This window comes from Malaclemys terrapin, chromosome 9 (genome assembly GCF_027887155.1).
Source record: "Malaclemys terrapin pileata isolate rMalTer1 chromosome 9, rMalTer1.hap1, whole genome shotgun sequence".
Taxonomy (NCBI): Eukaryota; Metazoa; Chordata; order Testudines; family Emydidae; genus Malaclemys; species Malaclemys terrapin.
In genome coordinates, this window is record NC_071513.1 from 77,913,506 (window position 1) to 77,939,791 (window position 26,286).

Genomic DNA, 26,286 nt, shown 5'->3' on the forward strand with positions numbered 1-26,286 from the left:
TGCGACTGTGCGGTGCTGCTGACTGGGAGAGCAGCCTGAGGCAGAAGCCTCCAGCTGGCATGATATTCCAGGCAGGACTGAATCTCCATTAGACGAAACTTAAAGAAGAGAATGACCTGGAATCATTCCCATTTTTGTCCTGGCATCACCGACCGACCTCACCGAGGTCAGCCAGGAGCACCCACGGGACGACGACGACGGCTAGCAGTTGTATTGTACTGTATGCCGTCCGCAAGGCAAGGCAAGGCAAGGCAAGGGGATTCTGCTGTGTAGCACTGCAGTACTGCGTCTGCCAGCAGCACCCAGGAGACATACGGTGACAGTGAGTTGAGCGGGCTCCATGCTTGCCTTGGTATGTCGTCTGCACGGGTAACCCAGGAAAATAGTCGAGAAACGATTTTTTGCCGTTGCTTTCACAGGAAGAGGCCTGACTACATGTACCCAGAACCACCTGTGACAATGTTTTTGCCCCATCAGACATTGGGAGCTCAACCCAGAATTCCAATGGGCGGCGGAGACTGCAGGAACTGTGGGATAGCTACCACAGTGCAACGCTCCGAAAGTCGACGCTAGCCTCGGTACTGTGGACTTAATGCGCTTAGTGGGGACAAACACAATCAACTGTATCAAATCGATTTCTAAAAAATCAACTTCTATTAAATCGACCTAATTTCGTAGTGTAGACATACCCTTAGTGTCAAATGTGTACTTCTCACACAGAACGTTCCAAAGTGTAAGTTGCTTCGAGTACAGCTGGGAAAAGGATATGTCACTATTCACACAGATGATGAAAAATAGAATGACTAACTCATACGTATCCATGTTCATAAGGAAGAAACACAATGTCGCTGATTCTGATCTTATACCAGATTTATCCCTTTCATTTCAGTGGAGATGTGAGAGCAGATTCAGACCCACTATTACCAGGAATTGTTAAGACCCCTCCAGTAATGTTTCATAAAAGTCCTCATTGATGACCATTTTCATCCAGAGTCTGGATTAGTGGTAGGCAGACAGATTCCTCCATTCTGCCTGCTCTCTCCTAAGGTAAAACCTCTTTTTGTCTTTCCCCTTCACTGAGCAACATTCAGCCCTAGTGACCTTTTGTTATGACTTATACTGTTCCTAACAGCTTATCTTTGACATTTCCCCCAGAGGGATATTGATTCCCTCCCAATAAAACCCCCCAATCACTTTTTGGTAAATTTATTCTACTCAGCCTCCCTGCCTCACCTCTATGGGACACAATTCAGGAGCAAGGGATGCTGTGTCACACGCGCCCAAGAATTTCCCCAGCGTGTCAGCTGCAGCCATCTCCTCAGAATACTGTCAGAACCTGGATTCATTATTACAAGATCTGTTTCACTTTCTCATCTCCAGCATTCCTAAGAAATCTTGGAGTCTTGAAGACTTATTTCCAGAACTGCTACTAAACACTAGCAAATCTTGTGTAATTCACAGTAGGTCTTCTGCTGGTTATGTCAGATGAGAGAATTCCTCAGGCAATTGAATGTAAGGAATGTAAGAGTGTGCATCATATGCATGGAATGCTACTGCATGATGCTCATCAGAAATATTCTTTGGTTGCTATGGAGCCTCCATCTGTTTATAAATTTAAAGAAAAATGGGGATTCAGTATTCCTTTGTATGAGAAAGACTTAAAAGAGCTTAACAAGGTTTTTTTTGGGGGGGGATAAGAGAGAACATAGCATAAGGTTTCTCTACAGTCAGTACTGTACCTCTCACGCTGTTCTTTCTTCCTGAGAGAGAAGAGAGACTGTTTCATCTACAGTTCATGTGAGGAACTGTTAGGTAGAAATAGGTCAGAGTAGATAAATCAGCAGCTGTTTATATCCATAAGTGACAAAATATTACCCATTTTCATACGCTGTATAACTACGTTTGAATGACTAGGACTTGGAACTTAACTCTAATGCCTGAAAAATACCAACAGAAGCTGAGAAATAAAAAGAGACAGATATGTTGAAGGCAAGGCAATTAACACAGTTCCCCATCTATTTATGCACCTCCTAGAATGTCCACAGTTTCTACAGGATGATAATCAGAGCAATAATAAGAGCTAATACACCTCTACCTCGATATAACGCTGTCCTCGGGAGACAAAAAAATATTACCGCATTATATCGAACTTGCTTTGATCCTCCGGAGTGTGCCCCCCCTGGAGCACTGCTTTACCACTTTATATCAGAATTTGTGTTATATTTGGGTAGAGGTGTACCACTATCAGACATAGCTATAATTACATTGTATTTGTGGCCAAAGGCTCAGTGTTGCTCTGAACTTAATTCTTTCAGCCATCAGCAGAGAGAATTATGTACACAATAATGCAAAGCCCAGGATTCTTTTGAATTGAAAAGCAACATTTTTCAGAGAAATGGACTTCATCCCTACTAAAACAAGTCTGACTACTAGTTATATGGAAAGTAATCTGGCTAGCCTTTTAGATCAATGAAAGAGGGACAAGAAGAAGAATATAAGGGAGGGTCATGGATCCCTAATTAAGACCCCAAATACTTACACGTGTGCTTAAGTTTACTATCATGAGTCACCCAACTGAAGTGAGTGGGACTGTTCACAGTTAAGCACAATAAGTATTTGTAGGATCAGGGCCTAATGATAGAGAAAGGGTGAATAAAGGGGAGGTAAGAAGAGAAAGTGCTACAGAAATGTTAAATCTTTTATACCAAATCTAGAAATACTGTATGCATATGACTGCTGAATACTTTTTCATTGGTAAACATTAAAATAGCAGAGATACAATTGAACAAGGAAAAATGGAATTTACATGGTATAAAACTCTTGAATAGATAAGTAAATACTTTTAAATAACAAATCTAGTAGAGAGGAAGATTCTGAAACCTATAAAAATAAGTGTTAAAACAGATCATTAAAACAACATCAAACTGGTCAAACTGGACAGAATATTCAAACAATACATTTAGCAAACATATCTGTAGTACATGACCGGTAAAAATGAGAAAGTGGGTCAAACTCAGCCCTGGTGTAAACAGGCAAAACTCCACTGAAATCAGTTAAGCTGTACCTGCTTATATAAGGGCTGGATTTGAAAAAATGGGGAAAAGATTTCTCTCAACTACACCTGTGCAAATGTGAGCTATTGATTTTATTATCTGTGCTGCAGTAGTGCTTAGAGTCCCCCACAAGAGACAGGGACTCACTATACTAGACACTGCACACATATAATAACGAAAATACAATCCCTGCTCCAAAGATTTTACAAGCTTTCTCTAAAGTTACAGTGGTATAACTGAGAGCAGAATTTTGCTCAGAGTTGATAGCAGAGAATGTGAGGAAGTAATAGCATTGGTAAGCAGTTTTGTAGACGGAAGAGTTAGATAGTACACAAGTAACACGGGAAATGGATATGAAAGACTACCATTGACAAAGTACTAGGTCCAGATAAGATACAGTATGTGTATGTGTGATAAAGGACATGGAGATAAAAATCAAGCAGATCTTAATCATCATTTTTGACATTGTCTGATGGCAGTTTAGATTTCTGAGGGGTGGCTGACACATACATAACACTTATCTGAAGAAAAAGTGTCAGACATCTAAAGATGTAGTGCCAGATCCTGTTCCCATTGAACTCAATGGCAAAATTCAATATTGACTCAATTAGCCAGGATTTGACTCAAGTCTAGAAAAGGCCACAAGCAGAAATAAACGAATTATTTAAATGAGCACGTTAAACTAGACACAGGTTGGGATAACTCTGACACTCCATGCCCGTATGTGTCTGCACTGTGAAAAAGGAGAGGAAACCACAGACATCCACTGAAAAAAAATCTAAATAAGTGTGTCTTATTTAACTTGCCCATTTCCCACAGTCCTTTTAAACATAAGCTCCCATTGACTTCAATGAGAGATTTGTAGATGGAAGGGCATGGATAGCCTGTTGTTGGCTGGGTGCTAATTTATACAAATCACATCTTCATTCAGGTAACTGTTTCTTACTGTACCTTTTAACCAGACTGACCTTACTCACAATGAAAAGTACATTACACAACTAACTGAAACAAATTAGACTTCCTGTGGAGTAAGTTACTAATCACTGAGACTTTTAGTCACAAACCAACCTTCAGTTGTGGGAGGTTTTTTTAGATGTTAAATGCAGATGATCACACAAAGTAGGCATAGTGTTCTTCTTCAATCTAGCCTGGAATAATTAATATGAATCTTAATTACATTAAATATGCATGTAGGTTAAGTCACAAAACCACCTCATGCCATCCAATAAAACCCCAAGAGGAAGTGAGTTGCTCACAGAGCAATAAGAAGCAGAGTAGAACTGAGCTGACAGACAGTATTTGCTCTAGAGAAACAAGAAACATGAAGTCTATGGTGCCTTTAGGCTTGATTGTAGCTACTTTTGCTCTTACTTCTTCTCGCTGTTTTGACAGGTAGAGCATTCTCGCTTTAACTGAACCTGGATAGCAACATTTTTGATGCTCAGATCTGTTACTCATTTCTTTCCTTTATGTTTTGAAGTGCAAAGGTATTTCGTGTGAAGCCTCAGAATGAAAAACAAGTGAACTTCTTGAAGTACTTGGCCAGCATTAAACAGGTGAGAAATTTTACAGGGATTTTACAGGGGATTTGGGTTCTGGTTATTCAATAGCTGGTATGTTGTGGTGTGGAAATTTTTAAATGACACTATATTACAAGACAATGTCATATTTTTATTGAGTTCTTACAACATGCTCGGGTCTGTACAGACATTAAACAAGACACAGCCCTTATCCCCAGGGGCTTCCAATCTAGTTTAGAGACAGATAAAGCAGTTAAGACATCACAGACAAATTCTGCACTATCATATATATGCACAGCTGCCATTGAACTCAATGGAGGTTGCAGTCAAGTTTCTGAAGACAGAGGACTCTAAACGCTATCCTCTGCTCCACAGGGTAAACTAATGCACCCCAAAAAGCCCCTACTCCCACAGAGGTGGTCAGAGCAGCAGCTCTGCTGAATTCTTCCCCATAGTCCTAGACTATTCAAAAGCTCTTTCTCTTTGCAGACTAGACAGATTACCAACTGGAAGTTTCTGCTAATTGGACAAAGATACAGAGATCTTGAGGGATCCATGAATTTAATGGGGAAAAAATCCCATGCCAATTCTGAGGAAAACCCATTTCTCTTCCCAGATGGAATGAATCAGAGGAAAATATTTTCTAGCTGCTTTATAATAATAGTAATAATAATAATTAATGGAGATATCCCATCTCCTAGAACTGGAAGGGACCTTGAAAGGTCATCGAGTCCAGCCCCCTGCCTTCACTAGCAGGACCAAGTACTGATTTTGCCCCAGATCCCCAAGTGGCCCCCTCAAGGATTGAACTCACAACCCTGGGTTTAGCAGGCCAATGCTCAAACCTTGTAGCCTTTATGTTAACATAAGGGTTTTCTACATACAGAGCCTTTTAGAAAGTCCTGTACCTGGCATTTCAGTCTTATAGCAACTCCAGAGCTATTTTACTTAGGGGTCTATGAGAAGTTTATAAATCAGTCATAAAGTTGAGTCATGTTGCTCTCGTGTGAACCTTAGCATAAAAAGGTTTCTGTTCAGAAAAGAGGGCACTAAAATAGATACACGGCAGATTCAGCTGCTTTCAGCACACTTAATCTTTCCATATCAACCCTTGGGTTTATGTCTGATCAAGACGTTTATAAAGCAAAAATGTAAAACAGTTTTTGAAAACCATGCAGGGGTTCCATTGACATTTTAATGGAACTGTTATGACTTCAGTGGCAGCATGACAAGCTGACTTTTCCACACTGTGTAGCCTAAGGACTTTTCAAAAACTATGTTGCTGTAATTAATCCAAATAAATAAAAGCAACAAGAAGCATAAGTTTATAATCAAAATAACCCCAAAGTGCTAGGAAATTTTTTCAAATTAAACATATATTTCCTCCCCACATCAAGAGAAAACATCTAAAGTCACTTAAAAATACTGAACAAAATTGGACCGTATTTTAGGAGACTACAAAAATATATTGTTTGAAAGTTTCCATAATTTTCAGCATGATGCAATGTAAATTGTATGCAATCTACATCTCCAAAAAGAGGTGTTGATCTTGGAATGCCTAACACATTATTAACTATGCAGATAAAAATGAAATGCTGTGCATTTACATAATAACTTCTGGTGAACCTGGTCTTTCTCCCATTGAAGTCAATGTCAACATTCTCCTCTTGGAATGGGAATTTTGCCATTGGCTACAATAACAAAAGGATTGTGACTTCTACTATAATATTAAAGGAAGTTCTACTAACATCTAAACAGCAGCAGAACTGGAGCATCACCCTTTCATAAAAGCAGGGGATGAATCTTAGATTCACACTTGCGTGTTTTAAATGAAGGACCCTCCTAATCCAGCTCTAATTGAAACCAATGGGAGTTAGAGCAGACATGTAATGCCTTTTCATTGGGGCCCCAGTTTTACTTTCTTCGGGTTTGTAGGTATCCTGAAACATGTTTTGTGCAACTGGAGCAATGATACAATTGCAGTTCTCTTCTCCTGTTTGCCTTCAAGGGAGTATTTTAGGAAAAAATATTATTTTTAAATCATAATCTAAAATTACACCAATTATGAATGGTCAATTCAAGAGCAGTTGAAAAATGGTCCTTCATAGCAGACTCGAGCTTCTGAGATGGTTCTATTCTCAGAAATATATAGAAATAGGGCTTTATTTCAAAGAGAAAACAAAACACTGACCTATAATGGTTCTCCTGAGCATTAAACTACTCACCATTCACAAGTGCACGCTTGACTTTGACTACATACTAAAATGAGACACTTTGAATTTCTCCCGGTGCAGCTTGACTTCTGGCACCCAGATTCAGCCCCTCATATAGTCACTCAGATGCAGGTGGATTTCCATGTCAGTGCACATCAGTCTAGATCTGTCCAGACCCTCATGGAGCAGAATGAAATACAATATGAGTAAGTTTTACTTAATTATTCTAGCCCAATGGAGAATAAAAGGAAGTTGTCTGGAGACCAATGGGGAGGTTTTCAGAAACACCTAACTGTCTAAGGAGCTCACATTCCTCTGACTTTCAATTAATCCCATATCTGTTGCACTCCACTCAAACAAGAAAACCTTTAGACAGGAATACCATTGTATAGGGTTGTGAAATGTCCAAGGATTTAGATTTTACTTTGGTTCCGAGTGCTAAGAATTTTGCATCAACCTTAGTTTACCCAAACCACTTCTCTGATTTGTTTTAATGCTATAGAATCCCAACAACACAACAAAGCTCCCTAATCTTGTAAAGGATGCAAGGGGCAGACCCTTACACATACATGGAGTCCCACTGACTTTGATGAGCATTGTGGGTGCTCTGTACTGCTGAAAATCAAGCCCAATGTGTCCTCAGCTGGATACCCACAAAAAAAGGAAATTTGGGTGTTAATCGGCTTGTCACCATCTGTAAAATGAGGATAATAATTACATCACAGTGAGACTTAATTCGTAAGTGTGTGCAAATGCTTTGACGTCCTCAGATAAAAGACCCTAGAAAAATAGCACACGCTATTAATATAGTGGGCTCAGCGGAGAGAGAATGATTGAGTACCTAGAGACCTACAACTTTCTTCAACACTTTAAGCCATTGTCTGAAGTAAACTCAACTATACTAAAAATAATGTCCAGGAAGAGTATTATCTTTCTGAACCAAGTACAAGGACTTTACTGCAGTTAGTCTGTATGGCGTTTTTCCTATGGCTTGATAATACTATGTTATTAAATATATCTGATGGGAGAGGAAGGATGGTCCAGTAGTTAGAGTGCTAGCCTAAGACTCAGAAAATCCACAAGCTCAATTCCTTGCTCTGCCACAGAATTTGTGTGTGACCTTGGGCTCTTAGGGCTTCTCTACACTTAAAACGCTACAGTATGCTTAGTGCCCTTAGATCTAGTATGGGTGCTCCACTGTAGGCGCATCTATGCCTCTGTGCCTCTAATTGGAGAATTTTGGTAGCAGTCCATTTGGCCCACAGATGCGCCCTCCCTCCCTCATGCTCTGCCATAAGGCTATCTAGCGCTGCACAGGCCAACTGCCCTTGCTTCCTTCTCAGCCGCCCTTGGCCTGAGACAGAACAAGTAGCAGTCCAGTTCACTCACTTATGTTATATTTAATAGTGTTAGTTTATAGTTCTTCTTAGAGTTTCCATTCTTTTTTGTAGTACTTTAAAGTTTCCGTTCTTCAATTCTAAAAAAAATAAAAATTATTTTGATTGGTTTTCCCACCTTTGTTGTGAGATTGCCCCCGTAGGAGCATGCTTGGTTCCCCTGGCTTTAAAAGGTCCCTCTCCTGCAGGAAAGCAATTCCCATAACTGACAGACACTCTTGCTGCGTCCGGTGCCTTGTAGAGGACACATCCAGCAGAAGTGCACCTTTTGCCACCAGCTGGAAGCTAGGTCCCGAAAGAACTGGGAGCTAAAGCTGAAATTCCTCCTCATGGACGGCACTCTTAAACCAGCTCTGATCCAGTCCTAAGTCTTCTCCAGGATGCAGCTCATCCCCAGAGCTATCTGGCACTCTATTGGCAATATATGTAAAACATGCACGCTTTAATGTCTAGTATCAGGGAGTAGCCGAGCTTGTCTGTATCCACAAAAACAATGACACATGAAGAGAAGGGACTTACCTTACAAGTGGAGAACCAGTGTTGACAGGGCCAATTCGATCAGGGTGGATGTAGTCCACTCCCAATAATAGATGAGGAGGTGTCATTTTCAGGAGAGGCAAAGCTGCTTTTGTAATGAGCCAGCCACTCCCAGTCCCTATTCAAGCCCAAATTAATGGTGTTAAATTTGCAAATGAATTTTAGTTCTGCAGTTTCTCTTTAAAGTCTGTTTCTGAAGTTTTATTGTTCAAGTATAGCTACTTCTAAATCTGTTATAGAATGTCCAGGGAGATTGAAGTGTTCTCCTACTGGCTTTTGTATGTTACCATTCCTGATATCCGATTTGTGTCCATTTATTCTTTTACGTAGGGACAGTCCGGTTTGGCCAATGTACATGGAAGAGGGGCATTGCTGGCACATGACGGCATATATAACATTAGTAGGTGTGCAGGTGAATGAGCCCTTGATGGTGTGGCTGATGTGGCTGGGTCCTCTAATGGTGTCGCTACAGTAGATATGGGGACAGAGTAGGCAATGAGGTTTGTTACAAGGATTGGTTCCTGGGTTAGTGTTTCTGTGGTGTGGTGTGTAGTTGCCGGGGAGTATTTACTTCAGGTTGGGGGGCTGTCTATAAGTGAGGACTGGCCTGTCTCCCAAGGTCTGTGAGAGTGAGGGATCGTTTTCCAGGATGGGTTGTAGATAGTTGATAATGTGCTGGAGAGGTTTTAGCTGGGGGCTGTATGTGATGGCCAGTGGTGTTCTGTTATTTTCCTTGTTGGGCCTGTCCTGTAGTAGGTGATTTCTCGGTACCCATCTCGCTCTGTCAATCTGTTTCCTCACTACCCCAGGTGGGTATTGTAGTTTTAAGAATGATTGATAGAGATCTTGTAGGTATTTCTCTCTATCTGAGGGATTGGAGCAAATTCGGTTGTATCTTAGGGCTTGGCTGTAGACAATGGATCATGTGATGTGTCCTGGATGGAAGCTGGAGGCATGTAGGTAAGTATAGCAGTCAGTAGGTTTCCGGTATTCTGGTGTTTATGTGACCATCACTTATTTGCACTATAGTGTCCAGGAAGGGGATCTCTTGTGTGGACTGGTCCAGGCTGAGGTTAATGGTGGGGTGGAAACTGTTGAATATTGGTGTAAAGAGTTTCTACAGGCCACTATCCTCAGACAGAGACAAAAACCTACAAGATCTTTATCAAGCATTCTTAAAATTACAATACCCACCTGGGGAATTGAGGAAACAGATTGACAGAGCGAGACGGGCACCCAGAAATCACCATCTGCTCAAGAAACTCCCTGCTACAGCACAGGAACAAATCTACATGGACATACCCCCAGAGCGCTGACCAGGGGTATTCTATCTGCTACCCAAGATCCATAAACCTGGAAACCCTGGACGCCCCATCATCTCAGGCATTGGCACTCTTACAGCAGGATTATCTGGCTATTTGGACTCTCTCCTCAGACCCTACACTACCAGCACTCCCAGCTATCTTCGAGACACCACCGACTTCCTGAGGAAACTACAATGCATTGGTGATCTTCCATGGATGTAGAAGCTCTTTACACCAATATTCCACATGAGGATGGACTACAAACTGTTCAAGAACAGTATCCTGATGAGGCCATGGCACACCTGGTGGCTGAGCTTTCTGACTTTGTCCTCACCCACAACCATTTCAGATTTGGGGACAATTTATACCTTCAAGTCAGTGGCACTGCTATGGGTACCCACATGGCCCCAGAGTATGCCAACATTTTTACGGCTGACTTAGAACAACGCTTTCTCAGCTCTCGACCCCTAGCACCCCTCCTCTACTTGCCATTAATTTGGGCTTGAATAGGGACTAGGAGTGGCTGGTTCATTACAAAAGCAGCCCTGCCTCTCCTGGAATTGACACCTCCTCATCTATTATTGGGAGTGGACTACATCCACCCTGATCGAATTGGCCCTGTCAACACTGGTTCTCCACTTGTGAGGTAAGTCCCTTCTCTTCATGTGTCATTATACAATGCCTGCGTCTGAATTTTCACTCCATGCATCTGAAGAAGTGAGTTTTTTCTCCACAAAAGCTTATGCCCAAATAAATCTGTTAGTCTTTAAGGTGCCACCGGATTCCCTGCTATATTGTCTGTCACAACTTTTGTTTGAGTCTCTCTGATGAGAGGGAGTAAGTGTGCGCAGGCATTTCTGACAGCTCTTAGTTCCAAAAGATTGTTATGGAGGACCAATTCCATGAGAGACCACTTGCTCTGGATTTTGCGGTCATTTAGGTGGGCTTCCCATCCTATTAGAGAGGCATCTGTTGTTAGACTCAGTGTTGGTGGGGGTTGCATGAAAGGGATGACTGCATAGATGTTGGATGGTTCTTGGATGTTGTTTGGTACAGAGGCGGTAGCTAGGTTGACAGAAGAATTCTTCTAATGCTATCTACACAGGGACTTTGGTCGGCTTAGCAACACTGGTTGGGGGCGTGGATTTTTCATACCCCTCATCAATGTAGTTAAACTAACCTAATTTTCTAGTATAGACTAGGCCAAAGTATCTCTGTGCCTTAGATCCCCATCTATAAAATAGGGATAGTTCTTCCCTATCTCACAGAGGTGTTGTAAGAATAAACTCATTAAAGTCTGTGAGGTGCTCACAGGCTATGCCAATGGGCCTTATAAGTACCTTAGATCATTGGTTTTCAATCTGTTGTCCACAGACCCCTGGGGGCCTGCAGTCTATGTCTAAGATTTCCAAAGGGGTCTGCTCCTCCACTTGAAATTTTGTAGGGGTCCGCAAATGAAAAAAGGTTGAAAACGACTGCCTTAGACAGACTTATTGAATGTGATTAATATTTTCTTTACCAGCCAGCATATATATGTATTATTTTGTATTGTAGAATTTTATTGCATAACCTGCAAGAAGAGATTGAAAAACAATTTGATGGCAAGAGGAATTTTACTGGCAGACACAGTTACACAAAATACAATGACTGGGACAAGGTATGGTACAAAGCTTATGGATTTATGGGCAAATCCTGGCCTCCCCTTCACAGCTGCAGAGGTCCCTTTGGCAAGATTTGTAGAGGCCTCTCCAGCAGGATTTGAAAAGGCCACAGAGAAAGTGTACACCTTTTGCACAGAATGGGTCCCCATCCCTGTGGATTAATCATGTGCAATGGGGTTTGGGAACGGAACATTGTGGGGGAGAAGTGGGATCAGAGAATCTGCCACCATACAAATCCCTCTGCACAAAGGGAATGGGAGGACAGAGAGAAATTATTGAGAGGTCATTCCTGCTTCCAAGTAGCCACCAAGGAGCATCTCTGCAGCTCCCCTGAAGCCTTGAAGAGGGAAGGGGGAAATGAGATTGCTTCGATTTTCCCCTGTATATAACCCAAGCAGCCAGCCAAATTACTCAGGTTGGGGAAAGGACATTTAACCCTTTGAGACAAATGGAGCCCTGAATCAAGAAAATAAGAAAGCATGTGCTTACGTCCTACTGGCTTAAAGGTAAGCATGTGATTACATGCTGCCCTGAATGAGGATGCTTTCCTGTATCAGTACTGTAAGCAAAGACAGTCTCCCTTTAATTGTGAATCATATTTAATCCAAAACTTGATCAGTAACTGCACATAATTTATTAATCTAGATTGCTGCCTGGACTGCTAGAATTGCTAAAATTTATCCAAAACTGGTCTCCCGCATCCAGATTGGAAATACTTTTGAAAAGCGACCTATGTACCTCCTTAAGGTATGCATTTCTTTCTGGTGAGATTACACACATGAAGAGTGGTTCAGATATTCAAATATCTTACCAATTAATTAAGTAGAGGTGAAAACAGCATCATACATAAATAATACTGCTCCAGTCTATTAAATTTCCAACGCTAATATGAAGAAACACATTTAGATGACATATTGCCTTAGAGAGTGACCAGATTTAACACTGACACTGCAGTTGGGAAATAGCAATGGAGATACAGGGTTTGCAGAGGCAGATTGGATACTGCAGTGATGTCTGTGGTAAAAGGACCTGGACAGACAGATATAAGCCAATACTGAGTACATTAGCTATGGTCCCTTAAATATGGTCTAGATCAGGGGTCGGCAACGTTTGGCCCGGGATGGCAAACCGCGGCCAGTGGGGGCTGCGATCTGCCGAACCTGCTGCATCTGCAGGTAAATAAACTGGCCTGGCCCGCCAGGGTGCTTACTCTGGCGAGCCGCGTGCCAAACGTTGCCAACCCCTGGTCGAGATGCTGAATACCTAACAAAAGATCTACCAAAATACACAGATCAGTGGGTCTTCATTTAGAGCCAAATCCTGTAAGCCAAGGGTTGGCAACGTTCAGCACGCGGCTCGCCAGGGTAAGCACCCTGGCGGGCCGGCCAGTTTTATTTACCTGCTGACGCGGCAGGTTCGGCCGATGGCGGCCCCCACTGGCCGCGGTTCGCCGTCATGGGCCAATGGGGGCGGTGAGAAGCCGCGGTCAGAACATTGCTCGCTTGCGCCGCTTCTCGCCGCCCCCATTGGCCCGGGACGGCGAACCGTGGCCAGTGGGGGCCGTGATCGGCCGAACCTGCTGCGTCAGAAGGTAAATAAAACTGGCCGGCCCGCCAGGGTGCTTACCCTGGCGAGCCACGTGTCGAACGTTGCTGACCCCTGCTGTAAGCCTTACTTAGGCAAGACTTCTGTGAGAAGGGCTCAAATCTCATGGATCACACCCATGGGGTGAGGATGGAGTGCTGCTCTCATAGCATTTCCATCCTCTTTTGGGACCATGGAGAAACTCCTCTCCTGCGCAGGGATTCTGTTGCTGAGAGAAAGAGAAGTGGAAGAGAGGCCCAGCCACTTTCTGTGTCTCATACTGAGGCAATGGATATCCAATAAGGAGTTAATCCTGCTTGAAATAACATTTCCCATCAAGACTTTTCAATTCTGTGTCAGAGGAGAAAGACATACAAAAATGCTGCAACCAATATAAAAGTGAACTGGGTTCTAGCCATACACAAAATACCCATGGTTTAAAAGCCCAGTAGTCTTGAATCTCAGTTACCCCATTTAGACTAGGGGCAAAATAAATGAGTTTGCAGATCATATTTTTAACACGTGATAAGTTTTCTGCACACAAAAACTATATGCTTTCAGTGTGAATGACTTACTGTAGGTTAAGAGAAAACAATCAAAACAAAAAATAGTAAAGTCTTCATGAGACAGCAGCATGTTTCATGTCTCACAAAATGGCAGTTGCTTCTTCAGACAATAGTCTATGTGATATTTAAAGCAACCATAAAAGAAAACAAGATCATAGTAGTTATATAGCTGCAAGCTCCATAGTAGGTAACTAAACTGACATTTTCCTTCTACCATACAGAAGAGAGGAACAGGTTTCATGGCATCACTATTCATATCGGATCTGAATGTTCTAAATATAAAGTGCAGCATTCACTACTTTGGATACTTTTTTTTTCAGTAAAGTTCTCTCAAAGGGCCACAGGCTAAGAGGCGCATGTTTTATCTTGTAGAAGTGTCACTGTGGGTTCTACTGGGCCCAGTTAACAGAGGAATAGCTCCACAACGAAGAAGAGTAACATTTTTGTCTTTGAGCAGGTTGGGAAGGAGAGCGGCAGGAAGAAGGCCATCTTCATGGACTGTGGGATCCATGCACGAGAATGGATCTCACCTGCATTCTGCCAGTGGTTTGTGAAGCAGGTGAGCAAACATGATCTTATTCAGACAGTCCATATCCAGAATTTTGCTAGGGGTTATATCCTGGCCTACTTCCTTTGCTGTATGGAGTTATGTAGCCTAGCCATGCTCACTTATCAAAGAGTACTACTTGTCACAGAGTACTACTTGTATCCTATGGTGGGTGCTCCACCAAGAGTAGCTAAATATCCTTTCCCCAGCAATTAAATGGAATGTGAAAGATACCTCATAGACTGTAATAACTGTTCTGTAGGAGAGGAGAAGAAAGCCAAATTGGAGACTTGCCCCTTTTCTCAGATGTGGCTGTTGTTGGGGTGGAGTAAGAGAAGCAGGATCTGAAAAAGATCCCGCTGGCTGGGGTTTTGGCCTACATTAAAAGGCAAATTTATAATGAAAAAGATCTTTTTGATCTCTTGGCATATTCTGTGTTAAAGTACTTGTTTGCTGAAGCTCATCTGTATTTTGTGTAGTCATTTTTTATTACATAAGTGGAGTCTTCAGCAATGTAATGCTGGGACAGAGCTGCACTAAACCAGTGGTTTTCAAACTTTTTTTCTGGCGACCCAGTTGAAGAAAATTGTTGATGCCTGTGACGCAACAGAGCTGCGGATGAGGGGTTTGGGAGGGGCTCAGGGCTGGGGCAGAGAGTGGGGGTGAGGGGGTTATGGCTGCAGGGTGGGGCCAGGAATGAGGGGTTCAGGTTGTGGGAGGGGGCTCTGAGCTGGGGCAAGGGGTTGGGGTGTGAGAGGGGGTCAAGGATCTGGGCTGGGGGTGCAGGCTCTGGGGTGGGGCCGGGGATGAGGGGGTTTGGGGTGCAAGAGGGAGCTCCGGGTTTTGGGGGACTCACGGCTGGGAGCAGGGGGTTGGGATGCGGACTTACCTCGGGCGGCTCCCAGTCAGAGGCGCAGAGGGGGTGCTAAGGCAGGCTTCCTGCCTATCCTGGCACCGTGGTCCGCACTGTACCCCGGAAGCGGCCAGCAGCAGGTCCGGCTCCTAGGCTGAGGCGCGCAAGCGGCTCCATGTGGCTCTCGCCCACAGGCACCGCTCCACCCCCAGCTCTCATTGGCTGGTTCCCAGCCAATGGGAGTGCAGAGCAGTGCTCGAGGTTGGGGCAGCGCGCAGTGTCCCATGGCCCCCCACCTAGGAGCCGGACCTGTTGCTGGCTGCTTCTGGGGTGCAGCGCAGTGTCAGAATAGGGAGGAACTAGCCTGCCTTAGCCGAGCAGCACTGCTGACGGGACTTTTAACGGCCCAGTCAGCAGTGCTGACCAGAGCCGCAGCAACCCAGTACCTTACATTCCGTGACCCAGTACTGGGTCGCAACCTGCAGTTTGAAAACCCACTGCACTAACCATACTTCTATGTACGTGTCTCTCTCTTACAGGCAGCCAGGACCTATGGGAAGGACAGGATCATGACACATCTATTGGACAGTCTGAACTTCTATGTTCTCCCAGTGTTCAACATTGATGGCTATGTCTGGAGCTGGACTCAAGTACTACCCACATTTAGTTATTTTCTATCGCTCACCTATTTTAGTGTCTGAAAGTCATTAAGATTTTACATCCCCACTTAAAATAAAAACATCTCTCTAGGACCTTGAAATTATTATTCCGCTTGGAAATAGTGACCATAATATAATAACATTTAACATTCCTGTGGTGGAAAGAACACCTCAACCGCCCAACCCTGTGACATTTAATTTCAGAAAGGGGAACTATGCAAAAATGAGGAGGTTAGTTAAACAGAAATTAAAAGGTACCATGACTAAAGTGAAATCCCTGCAAGCTGCACGGACACTTCTCAAAGACACCATAATAGAGGCCCAACTTAAATGTATACCCCAAATTAAAAAACACAGTAAAGAACTAAAAAAGAGCCACAGTGGCTTAACAACCATGTAAAAGCAGTGAGAGATAAAAAGGCATCTTTTAAAAAGCAGAAGTCAAATCCTAGTGAGGTAAATAGAAAGGAGCATAAACACTGCCAAATTAAGTGTAAAAATGTAATAAGAAAAGCCAAAAAGGAGTTTGAACAACAGCTAGCCAAAAACTCAAAAGATAATAACAAAATGTTTTTTAAGTGCATCAGAAGCAGGAAGCCTGCTAAACAACCAGTGGGGCCCCTGGACAATCGAGATACAAAAGGAGCGCTTAAAGACAGTAAAGTTATTGCGGAGAAACTAAATGAATTCTTTGCTTCAGTCTTCACGGCTGAGGATGTTAGGGAGATTCCCAAACCTGAGCCGTCCTTTATAGGTCACAAATCTGAGCAATTGTCACAGATTGAAGTGTCACTAGAGGAGGTTTGTTAAATTAATTGATAAACTTAACAGGAACAAGTCACCAGGACCAGATGGCGTTCACCCAGGAGTTCTGAAAGAACTCGAAGGTGAAATTGCAGAATTATTAACTATGGTTTGTAACCTGTCCTTTAAATTGGCTTCTGTACCAAATGACTGGAAGATAGCTAATGTAACGCCAATATTTAAAAAGGGCTCTAGAGGTGATCCTGGCAATTACAGACCGGTAAGTCTAACGTGAGTACCGGGCAAATTAGTTGAAACAATAGTAACGAATAAAATTGTTAGACACATAGAAGAACATAACTTGTTGGGCAAAAGTCAACATGGTTTCTGTAAAGGGAAATCATGCCTTACTAGTCTATTAGAGTTCTTTAAAGGGGTCAACAAACATGTGGACAAGGGGGAACCAGTGGACATAGTGTACTTAGATTTCCAGAAAGCCTTTGACAAGGTCCCTCACCAAAGGCTCTTACGTAAATTAAGTTGTCATGGGATAAGAGCGAAGATCCTTTCATGGACTGAGAACTGGTTAAAAGACAGGGAACAAAGGGTAGGAATAAATGGTAAATGTTCAGAATGGAGAGGGTTAACTAGTGGTGTTCCCCAAGGGTCAGTCCTAGGACCAATCCTATTCAACTTATTCATAAATGATCTGGAGAAAGGGGTAAACAGTGAGGTGGCAAAGTTTGCAGACAATATTAAACTGCTCAAGATATTTAAGACCAAAGCATACTGTGAAGAACTTCAAAAAGATCTCACAAAACTAAGTGATTGGGCAACAAAATGGCAAATGAAATTTAATGTGTATAAATGTAAAGTAATGCACATTGGAAAAAATAACCCCAACTATACATACAATACGATGGGGGCTAATTTAGCTACAACTAATCAGGAAAGAGATCTTGGCGTCATTGTGGATAGTTCTCTGTCCACGCAGAGTGCAACGGCAGTCAAAAAAGCAAACAGGATGTTAGGAATCATTAAAAAGGGATAGAGAATAAATTGGAGAATATCTTGTTGCCTTTATATAAATCCATGGTACGCCCACATCTTGAATACTGCGTACAGATGTGGTCTCCTCATCTCAAAAAAGATATACTGGCATTAGAAAAGGTTCAGAGAAGGGCAACTAAAATGATTAGGGGTTTGGAACGGGTCCCATATGAGGCGAGATTAAAGAGGCTAGGACTTTTCAGTTTGGAAACGAGGAGACTAAGGGGGGATATGATAGAGGTATATCAAATCATGAGTGGTGTGGAGAAAGTGAATAAGGAAAAGTTATTTACTTGTTCCCATAATATAAGAACTAGGGGGCCACCAAATGAAATTAATAGGCAGCAGGTTTAAAACAAATAAAAGGAAGTTCTTTATCACACAGCGCCCAGTCAACCTGTGGAACTCCTTGCCTGAGGAGGTTGTGAAGGCTAGGGACTAGGATTTAAAAGAGAACTAGATAAATTCATGGAGGTTAAGTCCATTAATGGCTATTAGCCAGGATGGGTAAGGAATGGTGTCCCTAGCTCTGTTTGTCAGAGGTTGGAGATGGATGGCAGGAGATCACTTGATCATTACCTGTTAGGTTCACTCCCTCTGGGGCACCTGGCATTGGTCACTGTCGGTAGACAGGATATTGGGCTGGATGGACCTTTGGTCTGACCCAGTATGGCCATTCTTATGTTCTTATGTTATGTTCTTAGAGTACAATACTGTAACAAACTGTTTAATAGACCCAGGATTCCCTTAGATTGCCAAAGCTTCTCTCTAGTGTAAAGTAATGCACGTTGGAAAAAATTATCACAACTATACATAGAAAATGATGGGGTCTAAGTTAACTGTTATCACCCAAGGAAGATCTAGTTGTTATTAGGATATTAGGAACCATTAGGAAAGGGATAGATAATAAGACTGAAAATATAATAATGCCATTATATAAATCCATGGTACACACACACCTTAAATATTGTGTGCAGTTCTGGTCTGTATTCGAATTGGGAAAAGTACACAGAAGGGCAACAAAAATGAGTAGGGGAATGGAACAGCTTACATATGGGGAGCAATTAAAAAGAATGGGGCTGTTCAGCTTAGAAAAGAGACCAACTAGGGGGGTATATGGTAGAGGTCTATAAAATCATGAATGCTGTGGAGAAATTAAATAAGGAAGTGTTGTTTACCTATTTGCATAACACAGGAACTTTGAGTCACCTGAATAAATTAACAGGCAGCAGCTTTAAAAACAAGCAAAAGGAAGTACTTCTGCACACAATGCACAGTCAATCTGTGGAACTCATTGCCAGGGGACATTCATAGATGCAGAGGTTTTCATAGATTCTAGGACTGGAAGGGACCTCGAGAGGTCATCGAGTCCAGTCCCCTGCCCGCATGGCAGGACCAAATACTGCCTAGACCATCCCTAGTAGACATTTATCTAACCTAACATTGTGAAGGCCAAAAGTATAACTGGGTTCAAAAAATGAATTAGATAAGTTCATGGTGGATAGGTCCATCAATGGCTACTAGCCAAGATGGTCAGGGATGCAACCCCATGCTCTGGAGGTCCCTAAACCTCCAACTGCCAGAAGCTTGGCCTGGACGACAGGAACTGAATCACTCAAAATAGTCCTGTTCCGTTCATTCCCTTTGAAGCATCTGGCACCGGCCACTATCAGAAGACAGGCTACAGGGCTACACGGATCATTGCTCTGAGCCAATATGGCTTTTTTATGTTCTTGTTCAAGACTGAGAATCACATCATTTTCCATATAGAGGATCATAGGTTTTTTTATTTTTAGTTCATGTCACTACCAAAACCTTAGGATAAAATTAACCCAGGTAAAGTAGGAGGGCTTAATCAAAGTCCTTGATACCATATAAGTCCCTCATTGACCTTTTGTGGAGATGGGGAAATGGATGAAGAGGTAACACAGCCAGTCCTTTGCATCTTCTGCTAATCATAGTGGGGCTCTACGCTGGCCCTGAATAGGTTGGTGCAGAGAATACTATTTAAGTTGGAATGGGATGGCGATACCTGATCCACACTTACACCAATCCAATTGCCCCAACCCTATGCATAGGGGACACCAAAAGCTGTGCCCCTTCTTCAGACAACAGTGGGGGCCGTGCTGTGTTGCAGTCCATGGACTGGCTGTGCGGGGTAGATTCTATTCCCTGCCCCTATACAAGCTTGATTACATGGCTTTACATGGAGCAGGGAGTATATATGAATTTCACCCATTAATAATTACTTCATTGCTTCTCAAATATGATAGATTGTTCTAAGATCAGAACAGGATGCTTTCTCTTTGTATTCTCTGCAGCTCTCAGTACTTTATCTGCAGTCACATCAGGCCCTGTGTTTATAGTTACTTGAAACCATCATATACAGCCAGCTGGGAACTGAAATCCAAGCAAATGGAAAGAAAAATGCCTGTTTTAATTGTTCAGTTCTTTGCTAACACATTGTAGACTTGAGGTACAGTTCATGCTTTGGAGACTCAGACTGACACAGGAAAAATTAATTAGCTGTGCATTCCCAGTGGACTGTTTTTCCTTTGACTGGTATTATCTTTTATTTTAAAGATAAAATAAATAAGATGTTAACCATGTAGATTTTAGACAAGTTCTCAATCCATTTTTACCTTTCACAATGTGCCCAATCTGAGAAAATAAGGAAGATGAGGTTTAAATATTTCAATCATTTTGTCTTGCAGGATCGCATGTGGAGAAAGAACCGTTCCAAAAACTCCAGCACCAACTGCATTGGCACCGACCTGAACAGGAACTTTGCTGCTGCGTGGGGCAGTAAGTAATTTAACTAAAATAAAGAAGTTATTAAAACTAATCAGCAGGAGTTGGTTGATGATGTGGGTAAATTGGTCAGTCAATGAAAATGAAGAAGTTTAATATTCCAATTAACACTTAACTAAATTTAGGCTGTAATTCAAATAATGATAAACTGTGAATACAAATCTTATTTGCAGCTACTGGTTTCATCTCAGATGACCCATGTGATGAAACCTACTATGGACCTGCACCAGAGTCAGAGGATGAGACTAAAGCTGTTGCCACCTTCATTCGTAACCACCTATCTTCCATCAAGGCGTACCTGACCATCCATGCTTATTCTCAGATGCTGTTGTTCCCTTATGGCTATACTTTCCATAAAGCACCTAATCACAGTGAACTGGTATGTAGAGAAAAATAGACCCATGATGAGTTTGTAAGGGCTGAATTTGATCTCACACATCACTGACTTCAGCAGAGCTACTCATGATTTATACCAGGATAAATGAAATCAGAATCAGCTTGGGTAGCTTACTCATGTAAACTTTTGGAAACTATGAATCCAGTCCTCTGAGGCCTGGTCTACACTGGCGGGGGGGGGAGATCGATCTAAGTTATGCAACTTCAGATACGTGAATAATGTAGCTAAAGTCAACGTACACCTCTACCCCGATATAACGCTGTCCTCGGGAACCAAAAAATCTTACCGCGTTATAGGTGAAACCGCATTATATCGAACTTGCTTTGATCCACCAGAGTGCACAGCCCCGCCCTCCCGGAGCGCTGCTTTACCACGTTCTATCCAAATTCGTGTTATATCAGGGTAGAGGTGTACTTAGATCTACTTACCACCGTGTCTTCACTGTGGTAAGTCGACGGCTGACACTCCCGCGTCTACTCCGCCTGTGCTTCTCGCTCCGGTGGAGTGCCGGAGTCGACGGGAGAGCGCTCAGCAGTTGATTTATTGCGTCTAGACTAGAGGTGATAAATCGACCCCTGCTGGATCAGTCGCTGCCCATCAATCCAGCACGTAATGTAGACATGCCCTTAGATATTGAGACCTTCACGTGGGTTCTTGTGTGCCTTCAACTCCCATTTAAAGCTGGTGAAAATTTTTCAACTGAAACTTTTAAAAAAAAATCAATGACTTTTATTAAAATGTAAAAATTTCACATCTTTATTTGCTTATATTTTTTATGGAATTGGAAAATGAAACATTTAGTCAGTTTTTCTTTTTCTTGTTTTCTTTTCAATTTAGTATTTTTTCTTTTTTAGAGGCAAAATAGGAGAAGGAAATAAAGGTGGAAAGAGGAAAGAGGGAGAAATAGGGAAAATAAGATAACTTAGTTTTTTCCATATTCTGTTTTCAACAAATATTGTGAAATATTTCAAATAATCAAAAACATTTCTTTTCAAAACATGTGGAATAAACACAACTTCAAGTTACTTGTGGTTTCCTCCCTCCCCATTATCCAACCAGCTCTGCTCCTGTTATCTACACAGACATCCATCAGCACCTCAGAGGAGGAGATCAGACCCCTCTCTACATTTGCAGCCAAACTCAACTTTTTCTTACAGGATCGCTGTCAAATTTAACAAGCTCCAAACTACACCCTCTCTAAATGCCCACCCAATAAAGAAAAAAAAATATATATATATATATATACCCAACCCTCCAATGTAAGTGTCTCCTTCAGCTGCTTGCTTAGCTAGGCAATCCAACAACAAAGCCATGATTATTAGATTGGCTGGACCTTTTAATTAGCTGCTTTTGCCCCATTTCTCTATTTGCCAGATGCAGGTGATCATCTCCTGTTAAATATCAGATTTTATAGTAATTGTTCCTTAAGTGAATTTAGAAAGGTGATGGGCTGATCTAGAGCAAGCTCCTCGATAGGGATAGAGGCCTGCTTTCTGAGTCCTTAACCTCTCAAGTAAGACTGCCACAATGGCATTTGTGGTTTGGACATGATAGGAAATATCCTAAATCCACCAAATGAAAAATAAAACTCGCCACTAAACAACAACAAATGTCTAATCTTTCACTACTCTACCAATTTGTGCCACATTCAAACCAGTGATTTAGGCCTGAGGCACTACTGCAGTTTTATTCCAAGTTAACTCCAAAGGAGTAACACCAATGCAGAACTGGAGTAATACAAAGGGATCCTCATCCAATTACCGAGCCCCTCAATCTTTGTAATCCTTCTTCCAAAAGCTACTGAATGATGCCACAGAATAAGTGATTCCTTGATGAACATTTCCTTGGCCACTTTTGCTTTGAACTTAATTTGTAATTTAAGAATAACGTAATCTACCCCCATTCTTACAGTATCACCTGCCAGATGCCATGTGTGGAGATGAAACTCAATCCCGCTCTGCTGAAATCAATAGCAAAACTCTTGTTGATTTCACTAGGTGCAGGACTGAGCCCCTAGTTACCAATAACAACTTTTACACATAAGAGCCAATGTATCTTTCCATAGTTATGATGTAATGTTCTCTGAGAGTACAGGCAGAAAGAGGCAGGAACGTTCTAATTGTTAAGAAGACAGACTTTGTTCACCAAACAAATATGCTTTCATGGCATTTGCTCAAAGTATTTAAATCTCCAAACAACTAGCTCTCCTTTTCATTCTCTCTCATTCTTCCTTTTGAAAACCAGACTGAAGTTGCAAAGGCAGCCGTGGAAGCTTTATCCAGCCTGTATGGTACAAAATATGAATATGGTGCATCGGCCACTCTAATCTGTAGGTATCTGAATCCATTTTCTTTTACATGTATTCAATTGCATCTCGTTATGAACACAAACCACTCATACCAAAGTTGTTTAGTAATACAGGGACTTGCTGCCCCTTCCACCTCCAAAGAGAGAGGGAATAAAACCTGGCAGACTCCCAACTGGGGGCTGGCAAGGTCAAGGCAGTGAGGAGTGTTGCCTCTGCATACCATACCTCACTCCCTTCCCTGACCGCAGGGGAGATGCTAAATCTGTAGCTGGGGAGGGGATGGTCAGGAAGTGTGGGGTGGCTACTCTCTGTCCAATCGAACCTGTAGGACATTAGTATTAACCCCATCAGCTTTAACTTTAATTAAATGAACTTTCCTGCTTTCATAGTTATCCCTCCAGAGGAAAATTTTCTGGAGCAAGGTAAACTCTCTGGCCTTGTCTTCACTTACCGGAGGGTCCGGCAGCACGCAATCGATGTTCTGGGATCGATTTATCGCGTCTGGTTAAGACGCGATAAATCGATCCCGGATCGATCCCGGAAGTGCTCACAGTCGGCGCCGGTACTCCAGCTTGCCGAGAGGAGTACGCGGCATCGACTGGGGGAGACTTCCTGCCGCGTCTGGACCGCGGTAAGTTCGGACTAAGGTACTTCGAATTCAGCTACGTTATTAACGTAGCTGAATTTGCGTACCTTAGTCCGAAGTGGGGACTTAGTGGGGACCAGGCCTCTGATAGCCAAGAAGGCAGAAGGGATCAAAGGGAGCCAACACACGCACGCACACACACACACTTAATGTGCTTTATCTTGCTGCTCCATCTAACACACACACACACACACCACTTAATGTGCCTTACCCACTGGAAGATAAGGATTTTCTTCTCTCCTACATGGGAAAGACCCATGTAAAGGACAGTATGTTCCTCTGGTCCAGCTCTCTCAGACACCATTGTGCACAGTGTTTGTGAGATCTATAGTTGGATCTGATGGAAGAAATACAGCATGAAGGCCAGGTTTTGCCATGTTTGTCTCTACCTGAGAAGAAGAGTGGAAAATTACATTAAAAATTATAATAAAGAATGCAAATTCACCAATATTTTGATCACCTAAAAAGGAGCCGGTTTAGTGCACAATTGTCATGCAAAGATGTGAGGTAGCCAAATATAATTTTACAGCAAGATTCAGGATCCAAAATTTATTTTGGCCAGGAAAGACATTTCACTATATGCTGCTAGCATTTAAGTTTGCAAATTAAAGCATAGTAAATGAGAGAATCCAAACACCCTTGGCAAATAAATTCACTGAGCAAAAGCTTTTTTTAAAAAAATACAAAGGAGTTCTAGGCTGTAACAGCAAAGGCCAACAGTTCAAGTGGGCTGTTTACTTGTTTTATTATTTACATTTACTATGGTAATGATTGGAATTAAAATGTCAATTCTGCAAGCCTGTCCACCATAAGGAACATGGATCATATTAGTGGGACACTGTCAAGTATTCAAATAGGTTTTCTTTTTTATGTAACTTTCCACTGTTTGTAAAAAAGTCTAGAAGCTTGAAATCAACATTAGTTTTATCCTTTTTATTTGGCAAATGCTGATTTTGTTTTCTTACAGCATGTAAGCCAACCTACCATCGTTTGCTAAGTGTGTATTCTTGTCATCAGCATTAGCAAACTTGTTATGAAGATGTCAGCATGGTTTTGAGAATAGGGCTCCTTATTAATAGGCTCCTCATTCAGTCTGGTGAATCAAAACATTACATGGTCTTGCATGAAAACAGAGAGGGTGGTACATTGGACTATGTGACTTACGATTTTGCTCTGGAGATTATATCTTTCAAATAGAAAGCTTGTTTTGGCACATGATGCTTTTTAAGCATCTATCTGTTAAGTCCTTGCCCAGTTCCAGTGGAAAACAACACAGTAAACACTGCAACTGTCACTCATTCCACCAGTGTTAGAAAAATCAGACCTTTTCCTGCCACTATCTTCAACAGTATTTCCATAAAAATTGTGACCCAAATTTTTCCTCTTGTCATTATTGGAAGAGTAGCCTCCCACTTTCCCATAAGTAGACACTATACCTTTTCATTTGGTTTTGTTTTAAATTCTTTTTAGACAGAAGGACTTCTTCACTATCTCTGAATGAATTTGTCTTTGTTTAGATATCATCCTATTGTTACACTTCCCATATTCAATGAATGGCCATATGCTTTTGGTCAAAAGTACTGTTATTTTAGATTAAAAAAACAACACAGGAAATGAAGTAAAATCTCTGAGACAGATCCTCCCCTCGTATAGTTCAGTCCTTTTACTTACTAGTCTAATACATACTCCTGCAAGCTCTTCTGGGCAGGGACCTTGTCCTCATGCTTGACTACTAAGTGCCTAGCACATTAAGGTGTTATATACACAATAATAATAATCTCAATGACCTCCCCATCCCTCTGACACACACACCCTCCTATTTAAAATGGTTTTTTGACCCTTTTCTCCTGTCACTATGTTTCTGTAATACCAACTAATTATGCCAATATTGTATGTTTTACAGACCCTACTTCTGGTAGCTCTGTGGACTGGGCTTATGATGAGGGCATCAAATACTCCTTCGTCTTTGAGCTCCGTGACAAGGGCAGATATGGTTTTCTCCTCCCTGAATCTAAGATAAAGTCAACTTGTAAGGAGACTATGCTGGCAGTCAAGTCTATTGCCAATTATATCCTCAATTATGCTTCATGACTCTTGCCATATGTACAGAGCATATTTTGCTTTCAAATAGTTAGAAATGTATTCCCTTCAGAGCCACTTTCAACCCACAGGAGAAAAAACAGTACCTATTAGTAGCATTTGCTGACCTACCGCTGATATTTACAAACCAATAAACAAGTTTTTTTTAAAATAAAAGCCAACAGAAATTGAGTTCAAGAATAACACTAATATTGAGCAGAAGAGCACTTCTCATTCTTAAGCCCAGATTCAATAAGGTTCTTAAGCATGTGCCTAAATTTAAGCACATGAATATCCCATTGAAATCCATTAATTAGTAGAACTGGTTGAAAAAACAAAACATTTTTAAAAAGACAT

The 26,286-nt window shown here is 41.9% G+C and overlaps 1 protein-coding gene across 1 annotated transcript; it reads left to right on the forward strand.

The window, feature by feature from the left end:
• The first annotated feature begins 4,342 nt into the window (after positions 1-4,342).
• On the forward strand, positions 4,343-26,286 carry LOC128843335 (mast cell carboxypeptidase A-like). The gene is made up of 11 exons (XM_054040113.1): positions 4,343-4,445; positions 4,534-4,609; positions 6,868-6,992; positions 11,579-11,681; positions 12,331-12,432; positions 14,293-14,394; positions 15,775-15,885; positions 20,403-20,493; positions 20,673-20,878; positions 23,141-23,225; positions 25,754-26,286. The coding sequence occupies exons 1-11, from the start codon at positions 4,375-4,377 to the stop codon at positions 25,939-25,941; spliced, it is 1,260 nt and encodes a 419-aa protein (XP_053896088.1). The 5' UTR covers positions 4,343-4,374; the 3' UTR covers positions 25,942-26,286.

Coding starts and splice junctions, on each gene's coding strand:
- LOC128843335 (XM_054040113.1), top strand. CDS start 4,375: ATGAAGTCTATGGTGCCTTTAGGCTTGATTGTAGCTACTTTTGCTCTT. Junction 12,433..14,292: donor GACCTATGTACCTCCTTAAG/GTATGCATTTCT, acceptor GTCTTTGAGCAG/GTTGGGAAGGAGAGCGGCAG. Junction 20,879..23,140: donor CACCTAATCACAGTGAACTG/GTATGTAGAGAA, acceptor TTTGAAAACCAG/ACTGAAGTTGCAAAGGCAGC.